Genomic DNA, 13,706 nt, shown 5'->3' on the forward strand with positions numbered 1-13,706 from the left:
CCCCCTCAGTAACCCTTGAACCCAGGTGGTTTTTTTACGTGATATTTAATTTACCATTTGACCAGAAGACAAGCTTAAATTCAAAGTAAATGTTAAACACTTGCAAAAAATATGTATAACTGAGGTTAGGGAGCAAACTCCCTCCTGACTTCGTTTTGCTAAGGATTGGTCTAAATGTTAGTACTACAAGTGGGAAATTCTGGATATATTTTCCCAAGAGTGGCAGCAGCCAAAGCTCCATGAGAACCCACTGATGCTCCCAACTCACTGAGGTCCTTCTTGAAAAGTAAGTTGGTTTTTATTAGGTTCTTCTCATAAACAAATAAATTAATTTCCCTCCTGTTTTCATAGTATAAACTTTGACCATTAGCCAGAAGCTAATGTGAAGGTCATGCTGACAAGATTTGTCTTCCCAGGTGTGAGTAACAAGATATGCTAGCAACAGATGGCCAGGGTAGATACCATGGAAAGACAGTTTCTCATTGCATGTCTATGACCTCTAAGGTATCTCAATCCTAAATCTATGAAATCAATCTACAAATTCTCCTCTAAAAGTAGAGTTTCAACGTAACAGAGCAAGGTGTGTCTCCAAAGCTGTGACCCTTAGCAAGAGCAAATTATCAGGAGATTGAAGACATGGAGAAAAGCTAAATAATTTCAGTTATGATTGAGGAACTATTTTTATTTAATTTTAAATTTTAGTTATTGTTTTACTGTATAACTACAATGTGGAGAAATAGGGAAAAAATAGCAAGCAAGATATTTTGAAAATGAAATCTGTATTTCACATAGAAAGTGAGTTAGTTGAAATCATGAGGTGATTTGAAATTGTCAGCATTCATGACCTCAGAAATGTTTACTTTTTGATTGATCAATACACATTCTAAAATACACTTATTTGTCAAACTAACATGCCAAAAGAAACATGTGATAGCACATGCCTTTATAAAAGAGAACCCAGCCTGTTTACCTTTACTTTATCCCCATCATGAGGGGCTTGATGTTAGCCCTGGTTTTAAACCTGGTGGGTAAGTAACTTATCTGCTTTGATGAATTTAAAATAATAGATTCAGGAAAAGGTTTCAAAATCTAAATATAGTTCACTTACAAACATGAACTTTAACATTTTATAGAAACAATTATTTTATGACAATTTTTTTGTTGTTTAGGAAAAAAAGGCTTTTGGCTATGTGCTGAACTAGAAATAAAGTTAATTAGAAAGAGTTATGCCATATGTACAAGATGAGATATAGCCTTTCATACTAAAATACATTAACATTTTGGGGGGGGTTTTTTTGCTTTGTCATTTCATTACTCTCTTTTTTCCCTCTCTTTCAGGGAGCCAGCCTCTTAATTACCGTAAGTAATTTTCCTATCAGCTAATATAATTATAATGAGTGAAATTCAAAATAGAATCTGAAAAGTATATCAATGTTTAATATAATTTTACAACAGCTAATTTTGTTCAGGTGCAATACAAAAATGAACAAATTCATCTTTTTTGTTCCATACATTCTAATACAGGTACTTTAATATGTTCTGTACAGTCTCTATAATGTTTTATGGGAACCATTTCTTTGCAGAACCTGATTTCAGTGAAAACAAGGTTTATACATTTAATTATGAAAGCATGCTTCTCAGTGGACTTCCAGAGAAAGGACTTGCAAGAGCTGGAATAAGAATAAAAAGTAAAGTGGAAATTAGTGGTATTGGGCCAAAACTTTGTCTTATTAGGGTAAGAAAATTTACTCAATTTCAAAGGTAAAATTCTCTTCATACTTGACTTCCTTTTTAAGCTTTTGGGAAGTAATTAAGTTTCATCATGTATTGTGCTTACTCAGGGAGAATGTAACTAACACTATTATTTTTTATGCAGTGCCCTAAATTCTATTTGCACTTTGCCAGGTAATTCTCAGCTCAAGCCAACCTTGGACTTGAAGGATTTCTTCTGCTTTGTGATCAGGGAGACAATGGAATATAATTTGAAATGCACAATAATTTATTACTGGATCAATCCAATTGTTCCAAACTGTACAACCTAGGATTATTTAATCAACTGATTTCGTAACCAGCAAACAAAAAGCAATAAAACATGCTACAGTAGCTGGATGTGATTCAATATTTAGCATAATTAATGTCATCTGGTGGCTCCTTTTTCTGCAGGGTCCCAAATGACATTCTTTGTCATCCTCAATTGTATATTTTTACTGCATGCTGAGTAATTACTAAGAGTTTTGATTATGTGAAAAAACACTTTTACCTTTAACAGAAGCCTATACGTGCTTCTAATGAGTGTATTGAAAAGCACCCCTCGATTGCTTGACACAGACTCCACTTAGTCTTCTGTATATGTGGAAGAAAAACGACCTTTTTAAAAGCTTTTATTTGGCAGATTGAAAACTGCAGATTAAAAAGACTGGTGACTTTCTGATAAATGCTTGTAAATGCTGTGGCCTTCCAGCCTGGATTAGCCTTCTGTTACTAGGTATTTTTGTAAATTCAAATTATAATAGATCTAGACAGGAAACATTGCTTTTCCATGACCTTTGAAAATGGCTGGATTTTTGGTGAGTAGATAGCTTCCCTGGCAGAGAGGAGGCAGAAGCAGTCTTGTCCTCACCCCACATCCTCCCCCATTCCTGCTGAAATCGTTCTTGGTGTTTCAGGATGAGTCTTCACCAAAAACTGACTCCTGTTCCCTAAAACCTTCCAACACCATTTCACCTGCCCTAGTGCATTTGGGGAAAAGTTTCCATTTCAAAAATAAATACAGAAATAATTTCAGGCAAGAAAAGGAAAGGAAAAAAACCATGAGATTTTGGGGCAAGTTCTAAGCTAGAGGTAACGATACATTTATTCCCTTCTGCTCCGGGAAAAGTTTATTTTCCTGCTGTTATATTTAAATTAGAGAGTTCGGAGGCATGGTTCAGGGAATTAATCTTTCATCTGTAGCCTACTAGTTCACATTCAGCCCCAGTAAAAAGCTATGCTCCCTGAGCAGTTTCCAGCTGACAATTTTTTCATCACAAGCCCACAAGTAAGAATTGCCAGCTGTGTTCAAAACCTAGCAGACAGCGTAAGTCCTGACTGGGCCCTGAGGGCTAGGGAAAACTACCTCGCCCTGACCCTGCAGAGCAGTCCCAAGCCTGCCCGTATGCAATATGCCAGAAGCATGTCCAAGAGGCAGCATGAGGGATTTGCTCCGTAACAGCCTTCTCTGCAAGCTTCAGTTACCGGGGTTGGCAGTGATCTCCACCAACAATAACAACAATAAATATGAAAGTGCAGTCTCCAGCGATTTGCTGTATAAGGATTTAGTTTGTGTGGCTTTTTGAGGAATTAATCCGCGTCTTGCATCACATTGCCAGCCTGAGGTGTCAGACAAAAGTCTCTTTAAATTGTCAAAATACATGGAAGGGAAGGGTCCTCTGAGAAACTAAGCTAAACATGCCCCATTCCCATGGGGTAGAAATCTTTCGAGTTATGCATAGTTTAGCACAACTTTCTACTTGCCTGGATGTGCCCCAGGTTGAGGCTGGAGTGTGAAGCGCATAGCGGGGATCGGGCCAGTGCCTGAGCCTTCGGTTCCACAGCAAAACGTGTAGGGAAGGACAATCTTTATAAACTGCTCTCCACTGCTCAAACGAATTATAACCGGCTGGCCCAGCAGCCATGTTGTTATTAGTTTCTGACTGCTGTCTGTGCTTTGTGACCCCAGCGAGGGAGGCGACAGAGTTCACAACAGGAGTTAATGATGCTTTATGCAACATTAACTTTCTCCTGCAATTTCCTGCAGATCTTCCATACTACTTTTGGGTAGCAACCTGCTTCATGCAGCTCTTCTCTGGCTCATTTCTTCATACAAGTCAACCTTTGGCAATATAGATTATCTGTGAAACAGAACAGAGTCCAGTGACTGTGGAAGTATCATCACAGTCATTTGCATTACTCTCTTTTTATATATGGAAGTATATCAATACTAGCTATGTTAAATGACAACTTTTAAGTTTTCCCTTTGAAGAGGCTTTGCGTTATTTAAAAGTGTATTTTTGACATGAGTAAAGCTCTAGATGCTTTTGTGCACTGAAAAAAGTTAACTGAAAAAAAAATGAAAAAGGAATTCTATTCCCCCTTTGTTCTAGATTCACTCAATCGAAGCAGCAGAGTACAATGGTGTCTGGCCTACAAGCTCGTTCTCTCGATCACTCAAACTGACCCAGGTACTAACTGGGCAACTTAGTAATCCCATCAAGTTTGAGTATAGCAATGGCCATGTTGGAAACCTTATGGCTCCTGATTCTGTCTCGGATGATGGTCTGAACATCTACAGAGGGATTCTGAATGTGCTGGAGCTAAGTATAAAGAAGATGCAGCATTCATACAGCTTACAGGAGGTGAGCTTTTTGTTTTGGCCATGGTGGTCGCTTTGTAAATAAATAAACCTTCTCTTCAGATTCTTCTACCGCGTTTTCTGAATTCATCCTTGACATAAACTTCACTAACAAGAAACAGCGAAGCTTTGGAAATCATGACTAAGTTGTTCCTATGGGACAACATTTGATGGAGCTGTAGCTAAACAGGACAACAGAATAACAGATTTTTAGTCTGCCTGATCAAAGTATTTCAGAAAAGGCATTTGCAGTATTAGATCCTCAGAAAATGTGGCTTGTGATTCTAGAGAAAGTAAACTCCTGTGAAAACTGAAGCCTACATAAAATTTGAATACTGTATTAAAACAAACTTAAACATGCAGCACAAGATTAAAGATAAAATATCAGTAATTTGACTTTTTTACCAATCATATATACTTTAATCTCCTCTAGCTCCTCTTTTCAGAGGAAAACAGTATACAAGCCATGACATTACTGTAATAGCTTTGACAGTTGCAGTTGATGCGCTGTTGGAATTTCCACTGTTTTTCAGGTTTTAATATTTTAGTCAAGGTAAATCATCTGATATTACTATTCACCGCGGAAATTGCAATGTGTTTAGTTTTTGTGAAACCATATTTACATTGATTAGACTACATTCAATTCAGAGATCAGCAAAAACCTTGAAATTATTATACTTTCATGTTATTTTTATTGAAAATGCAGACTGGAGTAACTTTAATTTTTTAAAAATTTATTTTTATGTAAGTAGAGTTGTTTCTGGGAAAGGAACTACATGATTTAATATTTTCACGCTGCTTGTTGCACATAAAAACCCAGGTGGTGGTGTCGCATATTCTGCAGCGCTATTTTCTCATATCTAGTTTTACATCTTCATTCTTTCTAATTCAGTTAGCAATATGTCCTACTCTCGCTGCTGAGCAATATATGTGACTTCACCTTCTAGAATCTTTCCAAGTTTTCTTTGCTTTTCTCAGACAGCAACTGATTAGTGAGCATTGGCACCCTTGCTTGACAATCTCAAGTCACTCTGTAAAGGAAGATAAGCGTTATTAGTCCCACAATCTGAGCTGCAGAGAGGTTTAAAGGACTAACCTGGAAAAATCTACATCACATCCTGCAGGGTGTAGGGTAAGGGTATCTGAGCTGGCTGTGAACTGCGCAGAGCTGGAAAGTCCAGCTAGGCAGGAGGCTACTTCATCCCACTGAGCCTGGTGGGCTGGACATTCCCATTTAAAGTCTAGATGTCTCTACCACACCCTGCAGTCTGCAGAGGAGCCCCACACCTGTATTTGCAGAGTATAAGTCTTTCAGAAAGCTTGGGCAGTTCTTATTTCTAGCCCTTACCGAACCACAGTGTCTTCAGGAATACTGTTAAGCTAAAGATGAAGTGGGTATGTCTTGCCTCCTAACCACCACGTGACCATTTTGCTGTTCTGACATAGCCCAGAGCTGCTCTCTGGAGTGGCTCTGCTATCAATAACAATAAAAAAATAATGAAAATAACCCTTCCTCCTAAAATGCAATCAAATATTTTCTTCTCCAAAAATCTCCTCACTGACTGAGGAGATATAAGAGCTCTTATAAATATATATGCTTGAAATATTACTGAAGATCTGAGCTAAAACTGCAAACTCAAGAAAACCCACAATCAAAACTCTGCTATCCTGAAATTCTTTTTAATTCTTGCCATTCGTATCGTGACAGATCATCTGATATTGCAAGGCCTGTTCCATAGGCATTTATAAGCTGTCTATAAAAGCAAATTTTAAGGGCAGAATGTCATCTCCAACCTTAAAATACTTTGCTGTTGAGATTTTATTCCGACTGATCAAATTATTTTGGCACTTTTTATTAATATTCCTCAAACAGTATTTCATAATCGGCAGCTCTGACTGGAAATTGTTACTCACCCTTTCTAAGGCTCCAAATCTCTCAGTGAAACTCTTGAGAATTTTAGTTCTCTCAGTGAAACTCTGATTTGGCTTCCTGGAAACCTGTACATGTAAAAAAGAGATGAAAGTAATGATAATCCCAATTTTGCTTCTGGATAGTACCATGAATAAAAAGGCATTCATTTCTATCAGGAGTGTTGAAAATACAGAATTAAACAGCAAAGTCCATGTGGGGAATTGATGAAGCTTTGCGTAAGAGTGAACTTCTCTGATCACATTCTCATTTTTGCCAGGCTGGGATTGGAGGTATTTGTAACACAACATATGCAATTCAGGAAAACAAGAGAGCAAACCTAGTCTATGTGACCAAATCCAAGGACCTGAACAGTTGTGAAGAGAAAGTTCAAATGGTCACAGGTTCAGCATACACTTACCCGTGCCAGACCTGCCAGCAGGTAAATTAGAGCGGTATTGCATATACGTATTTTATATTCTTATGCAGAGAGCCATTTGGCATCAATGTTATCTCTTGCTTTGTAACACTTAAAATGAGAGAAGAGTCAGATCTGCTGTATCTAGTTATCACCATTTTCTTTCTGTATGAAAATCAGATCCACAGAGCAGCAGAGGTCTGTGCTGCAGACTGTCACGTGCCGCAGACACACTTCAACTAGCTCAAACTAGCTGGCTTGGAAACCATTAATTATCAGCATGAGTTAATTCACCTACTCTGTCAAGTAAAAAAGATAGTCACGATATCCAGTTTCTGCTATTCAAGATAGCTACTGCTGCATCTTGTTATAATCCTGTCTTTGAAATAAGAAATCGTGTGGCTTACACTGCTGCTCTCCTCACAAAATGTGTCTCCTTCTCAAGGGAATAACCAATTACTTATATTTGGGAAAGGGAAAAAACAGCTAACACTTCTTAGCAGTAAAAGTAATGGAGCCAGGCAGCATGCCTGACCTCTCCCATGGAAGTGTGCATGCAGAATTCACATAAACCGCTCAGATGGCCAATGAGCAAAACAGCCCTGGAAAATAAGTGTGTTGAAGTGGGTGATGTAATAGCTTCTAGTCACAGAATTTAGAAGTTTAATGACTTTCTAGTTTCTTTGTTTCTTTGCTTTTTTATATTATAAAGAGAAACAAGAATTCCCGGGCAACTGCTACTTACAATTACAAAATTAAATATACACGTAATGAAGCTGTAATTACACAAGCTGATGTTGAGGAAATCCACCAGTTTGCACCCTTCAACGAGATAACAGGAGGAAATGCTATAGTAGAAGCAAGGTACTGTACATATGCCTTTAATTCAGCAACTAACTCAGCGTCTCAGTAATCTGGACAAACTCCTTAACTGAAATAAATCCTTTACTTCCACAGCCTATTGTTTGCCAGTATGTAATTACATAAAATCCCAAACAGTTCATAAAAACAACCTTCACTGTTAGTTGTAAATCTGAAACATGCACATCACTATCCAAATTTTGTTAGCTAAACTTGGCAGGGTTTGACTATTTTATTTCTCAGGGATATTTGATTTATGTCATAAAAGCCAAAACAAATGTAATTCCATCTGAAAAATTGTGAACTAATATATTTGCAGTAAAATACTTTGAAAGACAGTTACTCACTGAAGGAGAGTTCCCTGGAAAATAATAATGCAGTAAAAGACCCCAGAGACTAGTTCACAAGAAACCTAGATAGGACTTTCGATTCCGATATAGTTCCTAAGTACAGTGGGCTGCTTGCAAATCTCCCATCAAAACTGTTTCTTGATAGGAAATTGGGTTTTATTGCAAAAAGATTGGGCACAAGGCATGTAAAATGTATTTGCTTTTCCACAGCAAATTTTGCATATTTCTTAAACAAGTTTGGGGCAAAATGAGAATATGGTTGTCTAAGAAATTATACCCCTGCTCATTTTTAGCTCAAGCCCCCAAACTTTCAGTGTTTGAAAATTTTTTCATCTGCATCAAAATCATCTATTGAAAAAATTTTTAGTTACCTGCTTTAGTGATGGACTCTGTAGACAGGAGTGCCCTACTGAAGGGGAGGCTTTTTGTGTAAAGGTCACTGTACAGAAGATATACCTCGATCCCACTTTTCAGCTGCTGTAATCTTGCATTGCTCCATTAGCTTCTGCAAGAATCTATTGGTATAATATACAGTTTTGGAAACTGCAACATCAGAAAATTCGTGTCAATAAATCACTGATTAACTTCATTAATATGATGAAGATGTTCAGTTTAGCTAACCAAAAAAAAAGAACAGTAAAGGTGAAAGTGGCTTTACTATCTCATGCAATCAAGGTGAAGATAGATACAACTGTGGTGCTTTTATCAAATTATAGGTTGTTGTGAGTGAGCATTAGTCTGGAGCCAATGGACTCTTGCTGATTTAAACTCTCCTTCTGCAAGCCTGCATAGACTGTCTTCCTTATTGTTCTTCCTCAGGTATTGAACCCCCAGAAAGGGTAGTGCCTTTACTTTTCCCATTTTTTCTGGATCCTTTGCATTGCCCAGCAGAAGGGGCCAAATATAAGACAGCAGGGAAGATGCAGATATGTCACCCAAGTATTCAGAAGTTATTTCTACAATGCACTTTATGTGTTAAAAAAAAAAAAAAAAAAAAAAGAAAGAAAGAAAATCTAACATCAAGGACTTAAAATATTTGGAGCTGAATTTTCAGACCTGTTCAGCATAAGCCTCTTGTATCACCTTTCAAAGCCAAGAGAGGTTTTACTATTGTTTCACCATTTTAATCCTCTCTTTAGTATTCATTTGCTCTTCTCGTCAGTGTATAACATTTTCCTATGTATTCTAGGCAGATATATCTCTTCCCAAAACAATGAAGATGAAGACATAATAGATTCATCATGTTCTGGAAGGGGGAGTTAAATCTGTCCAAGTGTACCCGACGTTATACTTTCTGACCTAAATGCCCATTCAGTAACATTGTATAAAATTTCAAGAGAGAAAAAATCTCTGCTGATTCTGTAGCGATTTCTATTCAAATTCCGGTGGCTTGTCTGCAAAGCAGTTATACACTATTTTCTGCAGCAGTTCTCTGCAATCCATATGGAAGGAGTGGATAGAAATGATACAGAAGATCATCATAGAGATTCCAAAATAAACACGCCAATTTTCTACAGAGATTTTGAGATACTGTGTAGTACAGCAATATTGCTTTTGGAATGTTTTTAGTTGTTCAGTACAAATGCCTAACTTTATTATAGTGTCCTAAATGACCGATTTTAAATATAATTGGTGGGATAGGATGCATCCCTTTAGCTGAAAATGTAGCAAAGATAGCAAATGCTTACAAAGACAGTCTCTCATTGGAATTATTCTTAATAAGAAAGGATGAAGGTTTGGTGCTCCTTGAAAAATTTCCAAAAACTTGAGTAATTTTCCAAAGACTAATCCTGAATTTATCTGGCCCTTTTTGGGGGGAAATCCAATTTGAAACTTCATGAGAACCTTTTATCTTCTGCAGTCCCCAGGACATTCAGCTTGCCAGGCAAAATGGTGAAGGAATTGTAATAGTGCAGGTAAAAAGACTGTAGGATTTCATATTGTATCTAACAATTTTTGATTCTTTTTGAAGCTTCCAGGAGGCACAGACACAGAAGAGCTTTTATGAACTTCTTAAAAGCTTTAAATTAAGTGATAATTTCTGAAAAAATTTCCCATCAGTTATTTTTCTATAATCCTTAATTTACTCCTTAAGACAAAACACACATTTCCTGTGGTTTTCTTCAGGCCACAGCTTCTCACCTCCCAGTTCTTCCTTAAATTCTCAAGCCATATTATTCCCAAAGGAAGGCAAAGTCTGGCTCTGATCTGAGCTGTGCTGTGTAGTGCACACCTTCTCAGAGTACAGTTCTGAGCATCATGTCCAAATGTATCTGTTTGTAAATACCTTTGCCCCTCAGTAACAAAACCCTTTTGAAACAATTGTAGTTGCACCGCAATGCAGGGAGGCAGAATTACTGTTTTGTTTTTAGTTTGTACCCTGCATCTTGTGATGTTATCTCCCTGGGTTTCTCCATTTCAGGCAGAAACTTGCTTTGACTGACGTGGAGAAGCACATGGCAGAGGTCCCACCAAAAGAATTCCAGAATCGTGGGTCACTTCAGTACCAGTTTGGCAGTGAATTGCTTCAGCTTCCTGTCCACTTATTCAGAATAAAAAATGTAGAAAGCCAGGTAAAGTTCAGCCACTGGACAGACTCTTTGTTGGGCGTTGGAATCTGTGCGTGTGGGAAACAATGCACGTGAGCTTCCTGCATTTTAAGCTTCCTGCATTTTAATCTTCCTGCAGATAGAGGAAAGCCTGCAAGACCTAGTAGAGACCACATCTGAACAGCTTCCCAGCGATGCACCAGCAAAAGCCCTCAAGCTTATGCACCTCTTCCGTGCAGCGAATGAGGAGAATTACGAGTCAGTGTGGAAGCAGTTCTCAAGTCGGCCAGCATACAGGTACGAGCAATATAAGTGGTGATTCTTCTGCTGATAAACGCTATTGGAGACCATCTGGAATGACTATGTTCAAATGCAGATCTGGAAAATGGTCCTTGTCTTTCCCATTACAGGCGCTACATTTTGGATATAATTCCTGCAGTTGCCAGTCACCGTGCACTCAGGTTCTTGAGGCATAAAATGGAAAGGCAAGAACTCACCAACTGGGAAGCATCTCAAATGGTGCTTGTGGCTCTGCACTCAAGCACGCCAACTCAGGACGTGATGGACGAAGCAACAGTAGGATTCCCTAAACACTCTCAAATCACTTCTTACTGATTTTAGCATCTGTTGTATTTATTCCTTTGACAAGATGGCAAAGGCTTTGAAAATATAAAGGTTTTATATACTCTAGTGATGTTGAAAGGGGTTTATTTCCTGACTGTCTTAATGGGAGGAGAATGCAAATCAAAAGGGCAAAAATGAATCCAGAATGAAATAGGAAAGCAAAAGTAGAATATCCCTCAGGGACAGAGGTTATTCCTGCAAACACTGGTTTCTAGTCTCCCTTTGTCCAAATGTACTTTATAGTTACATCAGATTAGATGTCTGAGTGTCTACAAAGACTAGGGAGTAAGAAATACATATTTGTTATATCCATGTAGTTGTCCTGATTGACCTAGCAGGATGGGTATAAATCAGAGTTCTATCAAAATCAAGGGCAATATGCCAATGTGGAGCCCATGTAGGAGAAAGTCTAATAATTTTTACAATTTTTTCCTCTTCTGCAGGGTCTAATTCTAGCCTCAAATGCAGGAAGTTATCTCTGCCTACCCTAGGTAGAGACCACGAATCTCAGACTAGAGTTTTGCCCTCTGTAAAAGCCGTGACAGCCCAGCCGTTACTGTGTGGTAATGCTCTGCTTCCCACTCAAGGGAGCAGTGGGCTGGTGCCTCCTGTCAGCTCCTACATTTATAAAAAATATTCCTGTCTGCCCAGAGTACTGAGATCCATTCACAGTGTATCTCACATTTTTTGTACCTATAGCTGAGGCAATTATAAAACAATGATGAATGTTTCTTGAATAATGTGTGTTTTTCCATTCCATAACTGTGTGATTTCCTCCCTTTAGATTATATTCTATGCCAAATTTAAATCTGAAACACTATAAAAGCAACAGATCTGCCTTCCAGATGTTACTTGGAATTACTTTACGACTGCATTGTCAAGTACAGTAATATCTACTGTAAACTATAAACTATAACTATAAATCCATCGGTACAAAAATATCAAAAGCCTGGGTTTGCCTTGCATTTGGCAGAAACATATTTTTTAATATCGTTGCTCTTCATTAATGGTGGTAATGAACAACTGCTTTCTCCCCAGCTCATCACGAAAAAACATTGTCCACGCTCAAGTACTGTACTTGGAAAGGCTTGCCATCTCAGCTATGCGTCACTGTGCCACAAGCAGTGCTCTTCATCAGACTCCTGCTCTGAATGTCTCCAGGTAACCACGTTGTTATTTATCGTTTAAAAGAAAAATTAAGCCTTGAGTTCTTTCTTCGTTATTCAGAAACCTGTATTTCACTTCACTACAGTGTTTCCTTTGGGGAAAGGAACCCCAGTTGGTTAAATACAGCATTTTTATCTTCAGATTAACACACAAAAGAGAGTGAGAGGAAGAAGCACATAATTCATAGCACTTTCTATCTGAGTGTCTCTGAGTGCTTTATTGCCAATTATTAATGAAGTCCCATGGCACTGCTCTGAAATACTTTAAATATAGGTACTTATATATACTTATAAATAAACTAAGTGACACAAAAGCCCAGGTTTTTGCCCAAAGTCATGTAGTCCAGCCATTTCTCAGCCAGAAGCAGAGCCCAGTCATCCACATAGACTCTAAGCTTTTAATAATAGTAATACCCTCCCTGTTCTGCACTGCTTTTAATCAGCAGGCCTGAAAACAATTTAAATAGGCAGTAAATAGCATTTCCTAGTTCTAGAGATGCATGCCATGGTTTACAGAGGTCAGCCACTCAGCCGGTGATAGAGAGGGAAAGAGAAATCGGTGTTTTCAGTCTTTGACACTGGTCAGTCCACCATCCCCAGTAAGAGCAGGGTGTTCCCAGTACATTGTGTGCCTACCATGGTTTTTGTCGTGTAGCGCACAGGCATGGGTGACATTCCTACATGTGTCTCCTGTGTTATGATTGCCACCAATGCTCTTGAGCTAATTAAATCCGAGAAGCCCAATGCCAGGGAATGGAAATTCTTTCCCAAAGCAAATGATTGTATAGGCTTATTCAATGCATTTCAAATGTTCACTCATTTGATTAGTAATATCAAATGGACTGTTTCTGCACCATCAATGGATCTCAAATGCGATATTTTAAAGCACAGGAACTGTATTGAAATTATTCTAAAACAACTCAGTTTCTTTTTCAGAGCCATTTGTTAGCATTGAAAACAGTTATCTATTAGGATTTAGTTCTTTTCTCATATTCAGCCTTCAGACAACTACTTCTAATCTTGCCACATGAATGTAAGTGTGATCCAGTTGCTTATGACAGAGGCTGCAAAATGACCTTATGATCTCACTGCCAGCTATTAATCCACACTAAAAAGTGGCTGTCAGCTGAAGTTAAGGGCACCACCACTAGCCATATCTTCAGGAATCTTATTTAAGGGTCTGAAGGATTTAACTGTATCTGCATTTTTGCACCTGTCTTCAACCATGAGAAAGAGATACTCAGACAGCATTATTGCGGGGTTTCCAACTCTCCCTGAAAGGCAGTGGGAACTAGATCCTAGCCACTATTTTTACCTTTAAAAATCTTACTTGATAACTTTAACGCATAGTGATGAAGAAGCTGTTCATTGCAGCTTCTTTGGCTATGCTTGTTCTATGAATAAAATGTCCTATTCATGAGGACAAAAAGAATTTGAAA

The 13,706-nt window shown here is 38.1% G+C and overlaps 1 protein-coding gene across 1 annotated transcript in view; it reads left to right on the plus strand.

The window, feature by feature from the left end:
- The first annotated feature begins 988 nt into the window (after nt 1–988).
- LOC128148046 (vitellogenin-1-like) overlaps nt 989–13,706 on the plus strand; it is a 43,343-nt gene continuing 30,625 nt past the window's right edge. Inside the window, exons 1-10 of the mRNA XM_052801441.1 lie at nt 989–1,028; nt 1,339–1,359; nt 1,584–1,735; nt 4,143–4,394; nt 6,580–6,741; nt 7,430–7,581; nt 10,351–10,501; nt 10,617–10,774; nt 10,888–11,053; nt 12,140–12,262. Of these exons, the coding sequence (XP_052657401.1) occupies nt 989–1,028; nt 1,339–1,359; nt 1,584–1,735; nt 4,143–4,394; nt 6,580–6,741; nt 7,430–7,581; nt 10,351–10,501; nt 10,617–10,774; nt 10,888–11,053; nt 12,140–12,262 (1,377 nt within the window). The remainder of the gene's footprint in view (nt 1,029–1,338; nt 1,360–1,583; nt 1,736–4,142; nt 4,395–6,579; nt 6,742–7,429; nt 7,582–10,350; nt 10,502–10,616; nt 10,775–10,887; nt 11,054–12,139; nt 12,263–13,706) is intronic.

The sequence above is a fragment of the Harpia harpyja genome, chromosome 11, assembly GCF_026419915.1.
Source record: "Harpia harpyja isolate bHarHar1 chromosome 11, bHarHar1 primary haplotype, whole genome shotgun sequence".
Classification (NCBI taxonomy): Eukaryota; Metazoa; Chordata; class Aves; order Accipitriformes; family Accipitridae; genus Harpia; species Harpia harpyja.